The sequence below is a fragment of the Myotis brandtii genome, unplaced genomic scaffold, assembly GCF_000412655.1.
Source record: "Myotis brandtii unplaced genomic scaffold, ASM41265v1 scaffold842, whole genome shotgun sequence".
Classification (NCBI taxonomy): domain Eukaryota; kingdom Metazoa; phylum Chordata; class Mammalia; order Chiroptera; family Vespertilionidae; genus Myotis; species Myotis brandtii.
In genome coordinates this window covers 541,806-550,966 of record NW_005371421.1, presented here as the reverse complement: position 1 = coordinate 550,966, position 9,161 = coordinate 541,806, and the positions used below count along the sequence as shown (strand labels likewise).

At 41.1% G+C, this 9,161-nt stretch overlaps 1 protein-coding gene and 1 pseudogene across 7 annotated transcripts in view; both read right to left on the bottom strand.

Moving 5' to 3' along the window:
- Nucleotides 1–9,161, bottom strand: part of CCDC138 (coiled-coil domain containing 138) — a 246,151-nt gene that overhangs the window by 172,346 nt on the left and 64,644 nt on the right. For all 7 annotated transcript variants that reach the window (XM_014532105.1, XM_014532108.1, XM_014532106.1 and 4 more), the window contains one exon: nucleotides 4,523–4,687. In XM_014532105.1, the coding sequence (XP_014387591.1) occupies nucleotides 4,523–4,687 (165 nt within the window). The remainder of the gene's footprint in view (nucleotides 1–4,522; nucleotides 4,688–9,161) is intronic.
- LOC102238754 lies at nucleotides 5,788–6,552 on the bottom strand (annotated as a pseudogene).

The window sequence follows — 9,161 nt, the reverse complement described above, 5'->3', positions numbered from 1 at the left end:
TGGGGTGGGAACCGGGTGGAGGGGAGCTATGGGGGGAAAAAAGAGGAACAACTGTAATAATCTGAACAATAAAGATTTATTAAAATTAAGGGAAAAAAAAAGAGTGAACTTACAGCCACCTCATTTTGGCTCAGTGGTTGAGTTTCAACCCAAGAACCAGGTGGTCACAGTTTGATTCCTCGTCAGCACACATGCCCGAGTTGGGATCTCGAACCCCAGCAGGAGGTGTGTTGGAGGCAGGCCATCAATGATTCTCTCTTATTATTCATATTTCTACCCCTTTCCTCCCTCTCTGAAATAAACAAACAAACAAACAAACAAAAAGAGTGAACTATAAACCTGAGCCTTGGCTCAATGAATAGAGTGTTAGCCCACGAACTGAAAGGTCCTGGTTTCGATTCTGGTCAAGGGCACATACTTCAGTTGCAGGCCCTGTTGAGGCATATAAAGAAGGCAACCAACCAATGTATCTCTCTCACATTAATGTTTTTGTCTCTCCCCCTCCCATTCACTCTCTCTCAAAAAAAAAAAATCAATGAAAAAAATATCCTCAGGTGAGGATTAACGACAAAAAATGAACTACTGAACATAGAAAACAAGACGGAGGAAGGATTAGTAATATAAAAGATAGGAATCTAGAAATGACAGAGGGAATAAGAGAGATATCTGAGCTTAAAGAAAAATGAAAGACCTCTAGAGAACTATGTGACTCCATCAGAAAAAGCAATATTAGAATTATATGGGGATGAGAAATAAATGGCAGTTGAATAGGCAGACCTGCCTTGTACCTCGTCCCAGAACTAAATTGGAGAACATTCACCTGGAATTACCAACTGAGGTCCAGCTGAGAAAGTGACATTTCAAGGAAGGACAGAAAACACCTGGAGACTGGTAGAAAAGGCGAGGTCATGAGAAGAGCGGATCCAGCTCCCAGAGGCAGCAGGCTGGCAGGCCAAGAGAGGAGGGAGCACTGGGCTTCGGGAGGGTCTGTTCCCTCAGAAGATAAAAGTCCGGAGCACCAGAGGCGAGACCTGCAGCACACGTAACATCCAGCCAGCTGCGAAAGGTGGCAGGGCTGCTGGCTGTGATGGAGTCTGGAGCTGGCAGACCAGAACCAGTGGGAGAGAAAGCCACGGTTTTGTGGGGTTTTTGGGTTTTGTTTTGTTTGTTTGTTTTCTTCTCTAAACCCAGAGCACAGTTTTCATTTGCAACTACTCACCCAAGTACTCATTGGAGGCTTTGGTGCAGGGAGGGAGCCGTGGATTTGAAGTGCCTGAGGAGAGGCTGGTATAGGAAACAAGGCAGAGAGACACAGAAAAGCAATAGCCAGGAGTCCAGCATTTGGTCCTTCATACGCAACCAAACCAAAATGGCCATTTTCCCTGAGATGAGCTAGTGGTGCCTACTAGCACCAGGGCAGGTGATACAGCCTGGCTCACCTTCAGGAGCCCTGCATGCCACACCTTGCATTTTGAGCTTCTCAGAGGATACAAAGGCAGAGGCCAAGCTTATGGGTCTGAAGAGTCTCAAGGAGCCCTTAGTAGCTGGATTGGAGGAGGGACCATCTGTCCCAATATTCTGAGCACCAGATTAATAAAAACTCCAGGTTCCCAGCTGACCCCATTGGTCTCCATACAAGGATCTCTGTCCAGCCAAGAGCAGAGTGATATTTTGGGACATAAGGTCACAACACTATGAGTAAGATCACAAAAAAACTTACAACATAAACACGGATAATCTGTGACAACAAAAACTTAAAAGGGGAGGGCGAAAGTTCTGAACTGACAAAGGAGGATGAAGATCAGATGCACTCAAAAGAACAAAAACTATGGTATATACTAGTATGTAAGCTTATTTTTTATAAACCTACTGGTAACCACACACAAAAATCCCCAAACTGGGACACATAGCTTAAAAAAAGAGGAAGCAGAGGAAAGTATGGAATACCACCAAACAAAAACAACAGACAGAAACACAAAGAAAAAGAATCAATGGAGGTACAGAGCTACCAGAGGGGGAATAAAAGATAAAATAGCAATAGGAAATCCTCATACTTCAAGTAATTACCCTAAATGTAAGTGTGGTCTGAACTCACTAGTAAATAGGCACAGAGTAACACAGTGGATCAAAAACAAACCTCAAAGATGCTGCATACAAGAGACATATCTAAACTGCAAAGGCAAAGGTAGATTCAAAGTAAAAGGGTAGGAAATGATTCTCCATGCAAATAACATCCACAGAAAAGCTGGTGTCGCCATACTTATATCTGACAAAGTATATTTCAAGGTAACAAGAGATAAAGATGACACTATAATGATAAAGGGGACATTATATTAAGAAAACATAACATTTCTTAATATATATCCACCTAACCAAAAACTACCGAAATACAGTGGGGCCTTGACTTACGAGTTTAATTCGTTCCGTGACGGAGCTCGTAACTCAAATTACTCGTATGTCAAATAAATTTTCACCATTACAATGAAATGTGATGCTGGGCTGATGTTGTGGCGTTCACTGTGACGTTCGCTGTGCCAACTAGCGGTGGGGTATCTGAAGCTGGCTCGTAACCCGAATTAAGTGAACGAGTGAGACACGTGATGCTGGGCTGATGTGGAGTTCACTGTGACGTTCGCTGCGCCAACTAGCGGTGGGGTATCTGAAGCTGGCTCGTAACCCGAATTTTAGCTCGCAACTCAAAGCAAAAAATCGGCCGAGAGACGGCTCGTATCTCGGGACACTCGTAAGTCAAGGCCCCACTGTATATAAAACAATTACAGCATTAAAGGGAGAAAAAGATCAAAACACAATCATAGTTGGGGACCTTAATACTCCATTGACAGCTCTAGACAGATCAACCAAAGAGAAAATCAATAAAGGAATATTGGCCTTAAATGAAGCACTAGACCAATGGACATAACTGACATTTACAGAACCTTTCATCCCACAACCTCAGATTATACTTCTTCTCCAGTGCACATGGAACATTGTCAAGGACAGACCATATGTTGGGTCACAAAACTAGCATCAACAAATTCAAGAAGACTGAAATTATACTAAGCATATTCTCCAACAATAATGCCTTGAAATTAGAAATCAACTGCAAAAAGGAAGTAAAGAAATATGATTTCACTCATATGTGGAATATAAAACTAAAACTCGTGAACACAAACAGCACTGTGGTGGTTGCCAGAGGGAAGGGGTGGGGGAAAAGAGGGTCCAAATATAAGGTGACAGGAGAAGATTTGACTTTGAGTGGTGGGGGCACGGTGCAATATACAGATCTTATAACATAAAAACAAAAACATGAAATCTATATGTCCATGTTGACCAATGCCACCCCAATAAAATAAAAATAAAAATAGGAGATATGAACATCTTAGGCAGTGGTTCTCAACCTTCCTAATGCTGCGACCCTTTAATACAGTTCCTCATGTTGCGGTGACCCCCAACCATAAAATTATTTTTGTTGCTACTTCATAACTGTAATTTTGCTACTGTTATGAATCGTAATGTAAATATCTGATATGCAGGATGTATTTTCATTGTTACAAATTGAACATAATTAAAGCATAGTGATTAATCACAAAAATAATATGTAATTATATGTGTGTTTTCCGATGGTCTTAGGCGATCCCTGTGAAAGGGTCGTTCAACCCCCAAAGGGGTCTCGACCCACAGATTGAGAACCGCTGATCTTAGGGGTCATTATTCGGTCTAATACAGCGGTTCTCAACCTGTAAGTCGCGACCCCTTTGAGGGACGAACGACCCTTTCACAGGGGTCGCCTAAGACCATTGGAAAACACACATATAATTACATATTGTTTTTGTGATTAATCACTATGCTTTAATTATGTTCAATTTGTAACAATGAAATTAGGGGTCACCACAACATGAGGAACTGTATTAAAGGGTCACGGCATTAGGAAGGTTGAGAACCACTGGTCTAATATAAAAGGAATTTAGAAGAAACTTTTTAGATAAGGATGAAAACTAAAAGTAATTTCCCAATATGAAACCCTGGCCTGTATATGATAATCATGGAATTTTTTCTGAAAATGTTAAACCAAATAACTTTAGATGTAAACGCTTCAAAATCTTAATGTATTTCTTGTGGAATATAACTGTCAATCCCTAATGACCATTTATACCAACTAGAAATCATGAGTACCAATATCCAAATTAATGTCTATAATTTAACAAAACAGTCATCTCTCTTTACTGGTGAGAAGACCCCTGAAAATAGACCTTTCATCCCTTTATAACAAAAGGCAAAATAAAAGTTATTTTAGTGGGAATGAATCCTAAAATGGTATGTATCACAAACTGTTCACATCACTGATCATTTGCCTAACTCTAATACACAATTATTTTTTCATTTTGAAGGTAGGTTTTTAATTTCTGGTCTCTATTTTTTTTTAATTCCTATCATGCTAAAAAATATATAAATATGAATTAATTATAATTAAGTATGAAATGAATCTTTTTAGAGTCATATATTTCAAAATAAAAAAACAAACCTTTATACACTTCTCCTGAATATCATTTCTCTGAGAAGCAAATTTAAATAGCAACTTTTCACCATCCATCCCAGATTCTTCACTTTTCAATTTGCTAAGGTGATAATCCGAAATCCAATCCATGAAGACAGTTAAAAGTTCATAAACTTGTGCATTAAGTGGTACCTGTATAAAAAAATTTAATCAAAATTTCAGTCCACAACTTCATAAAACTTCAAAGGCAAGCTTTAAATTTGGTTAAGTGATTATAGAATAATTTACCTAAATCACTTCACTAAAATATGTATTCAAAAAGCTCCCAATGAAAAAAATTCCAAATCAAATATCTCCGATTAATATTAGAAATATACTATATGCTGGCTGAGGAAAGAGGAGAACTCATCATAATAAGGAAACTGAAAGTACTACAGCTCATTACCAAAACAGAGAAGTTTCATAAAAATTCTTTACCCAAGATTGATAGCACAGAAAAGTAAAATTGATCTTAACTCGAAAGTATGAACTACCATAACTAAAAGACTTTAACAAACAAAAGGTTTCAAAAGCTAAATAATTTCTACCATGAAAATGTATCTTTTCTTCTTCTCCAAAACGTTTCATGTTTATATTATAGTATTTTATAAACACAATAAGAATTTTTTTTCTTGGAAATCCTATTCTCTGAGAGTCTACCAAAATAGAAGAAAAAAATAAAAACAAAATGTCACAAAAAAAATTTATAAATTCAATTGGGCTAATTTTAGTATTAAAATTATTTTTAGTCAATTTAATTCAATATTTATCACACATCTACTTAAAGCAGGAAACTATGCTATACTTCATTTAGATTTTTAAAAATCCAAAAAGAGAGAAATATAAAAGCAAATTAAATTTTAAAATTAATATAAAGGTAACATTAAGCAGATAGCAATTCATAAAAAGTGAATCAGATGATTGAAAACAAAAAGCTACATAATTCAGTATAAAAAAACTTTTAACCTTCTCAATTTTCTTCAAATAAAATCTTTAGATAAAAATTTCAATCATCTTGAGTACCTGATATGAAATCTCCACTTTTTCCAATTCTTTTTTAAATTAAAAATTTGTTCCATTGCCAGCATACATGGAAAGTTGAATGCCAAAAAAGGGGGGGAGAGGCATGGGAATCATGAAATAGGGTCATGTAGAACTACAAAAAAACCTTTGTACATATCTGGTGCCTGGCAAAGGGGAGGGCCACCAGAGCAGTGGCTGCCAAATGGGGCCAACCCTATGTGCATAGCACATCACAGGCTCCAGTCAATAGAATAGACAGACCTTGGGCTTGGAGCACTCAGGAAATATGTGCTGATATGTGTTCCCACCCTCACTGGGTCCCTGAGGGCATGGGTCAACATGATGATATGGCTGTGTTTACTCCATTTGTACATGGCCTCCACTTCCTGAAGACAGAACTCCTTGACAGACTGCCCACCCCCTGATGAAGTGTTTAACGAACTGCTCTCACAATGTAAGTAGCCTGAGGTGAGCGGTCGCAGGTAGACCACAAGGTAGTTCAAGGTTCTCTGATCATTAAAGGAGGCCAACAGGTGGACTACTGAAATCTGCTACTCAACCTGCTCGACCAAGTTTATGAAAGTGTTGTGGAAATCCTCAACTGTGAACTCATGAAGCCCTGGGACACCAGGTCCTCTTTGCTCTTCGCAGACACAGCCTTAAACCACGGTAATTCTTTGCACCTACAAGTGGAAAAGTCCAAAAGCTCAATAGGAGCAGTTCCAATCAGGCCTAGTCTTGCAGCGGTTGAGTGTCGACCTACGAACCACATACTTTGTGTGGAGGTCTTTGATCTTCTGTTGACTGGTGTCATTCTCCACAAACTCCTTGTTGCAGGACTGAAAGCTCCATCAGCTCTGAGACCACAGAGCTCTACACAGCAATCTTTCGCTGAATTTTGTTCTGTGGAGCCATGATGGCTTCATCATAGGCCAATTAACACCTTTAGCCCAACAATAGTCCTGCTTCCCTTGCTGAGGTACCTCTGCCACCATTTTTTTTTTTTTGCCACCATTATTAAACTCCCAATTTACTTCAGGAAAAGAACTAGGGAATTCATCAAAATTATAAAAGCCCACAATGAGATATCACTACCTACCCACTGGAAAGGTCAAAATGAAAAAGACTTAAAATACCAAATGTTGACAAGGTTGTGGAGCAACCAGAACAATCATTTAGCTAGCAGAAGAACAAAATGATACAACCACTGTGAAAAACTCTTGAACAGTTTCATTAAAATTAAATATACATCTGCTTTATGTCCCAGAAATTCCAGTCTTGGTAACATTTTCAAGAGGAATTAAAACACATGTCTACAAAGAGCCTTGCACACAAATATTGCTAGCATATTTATCCTATATAATAAAGAGCTAATATGCTAATTAGACCAAACAGCAGACCGTCTAGACAACCTTCTGGACGATGCCGGGGCTACCAGGGCCGAAGCAGCCGGGGCTGTGAGGGCCGAGCCCCTTGCACAAATTTCATGCATCGGGCCTCTAGTCCTATATAATAAAAGCATAGTATGCAAATTGTCCCCTCGACCGGGAGTTCATCCGGGAATTCGACCAGAGGGCGTGGCAGGCCAGGGGAAGGGAGGGAATACCTGCCCAGCCGCCACTAGCCGCTAGGGACCCTACCAGTACCTGGCCGAATTTCGTGCACCGGGCCTCTAGTTTATAATAAACAAAAACTAGAAACAGCTCAAGTGTCTATCAACAAAAGGGATAGACAACCAAGATGGCGGCATAAGGTATATACCTGTACTTGCCACCCGCCACAACCACATTAAAACTACAACTAAAAGACAAAATGGCTATCATCCAGAACCACGGGAAAGCTGGATGAGTGGAAGTTCTACAACTAGAAGGAAAGAAAAAAGCACATTGAGGCTGGGTAGGAGGTGCGGTGGAGCCAAGAGCAGAGGTACAGAGGTGCGCGAACCAGGCTGCACCTGGATGCGCAGTTTTTATCAATCGGGAGATACAAGCTCCTGACTGCACTGAACTCATTTCCGGCGAGACTCTAGGGTCCGAGACTCCTACGGGGAGAAACTGGACTGTTTGGCATCGGGTCAGAAAGCAAGAGTGGCTTTCTTGCAGAACTGCTCGCAGGGATCATTGTTACTGTGAGGGCACGGGACTCAAGGACGCAGGGACGCGGAGACCTGGAGACCTGGAAACGGCTGACGGACAGCCATCACTGTTTGCTCCGCCCTGGTGAGTCTCTGAGAGCCCACCCCACCCAATTTACAACCCCACCCAAGCTGTGCACAGCGGCGCAAATGAATCACCTGTCCTTTTGCAGCCTAACCTAACAAACTGCAGCTGGGTCAGAGAGCTCCAAAATTTCCAAACCCCAAACAAAGAGGAGAAAACTGCAGATCTCACGGTAGCTCCTGCTGGGTGGACTCACACAGTGGTTGAATTTGCACCTCCTTGGAGATCCAGGAGCCAGTGTACCCAGTGGTCAGATACCAGATTTCAACTCCTCACATCCATAAGTGACACACTCAAGAGGCAGACTCAGTGAGCACCAAAGCCCCACTGAAGCAAGTCCTGCCCCATAAGGGTGTCTCCAGCGCAGCAGTACTTCCACTATAGACACAGAGGGTCCTTGCAGTCAATAGGCCTGGAGATCATTTCCTCCCAGGGATACCAACAGCAATCAAGGCTTAACTACAACAAGACTGTGCACCCAGCCCACAAAGGGGTGCACCAACAGTGTCCACCTCAGGCCGCGGTGAGGCTAAGACGGCCCTGGTGAGGCTGAGACAGCCCCGGTGAGGTTGAATCGGCCCCAGTGAGGTTGAGACGGCCCCTGTGAGGCTGAGACGGCCCCTGTGAGGCTGGGACGGCCCCTGGGAAGCCGAGAAAAATACCACATGATCTCACTCATTTATGGATAATAAGGACCATTATAGACTGATGAAAAAAATGGATACAGAGGCAGAGCAGCATTGAGCAGACTGTCAAACTACAGTGGGAAGCCTGGGGAGGGTTGGGGGCGATAGGAGATCAACCAAAGGACTTGTATGCATGCATATAAGAATAACCAATGGACACAAGACACTGGGGTGTGGGGAGGCCGGGGAAATGTCAAGGGGGTAAAAAAGGAGACATGTATAATACTCTTTGTAATACTTTAAGAAATAAAACAAAACAAAATAAAATAAAATAAAGATTAAGGCAAAGAAAAAAAAAAAAAAAGAGTGTCCACCTCAGGTGATTGGGGAGGCTGAGCCACTGTGCCCAATTGGACACCTACCACACAAAGCCACTCTATCAACACAGGGAAGGAGCCAAAATGCAGAGACAAAGAAAATGTCACAAATAAAAGAAATGGAGGAAAGCAAATTACTGGATTTAGAGTTCAAAAACCACAGTTATAAGGTTACTCAAGAATCTTCTACAAACCTCCAAGGAAGTTAGTGAGACCTTCAAGGATCTTAATGAGAATACCCAAAAAATGGAAAAGGACCAGGCAGAAATTAAGCATACACTGACTGAAATAAAGAATAATATACAGAGATCCAACAGCAGACTAGAGGATCGCAAGAATCAAGTCAAAGATCTGAAATATGAGGAAGCAAAAAACACCCATT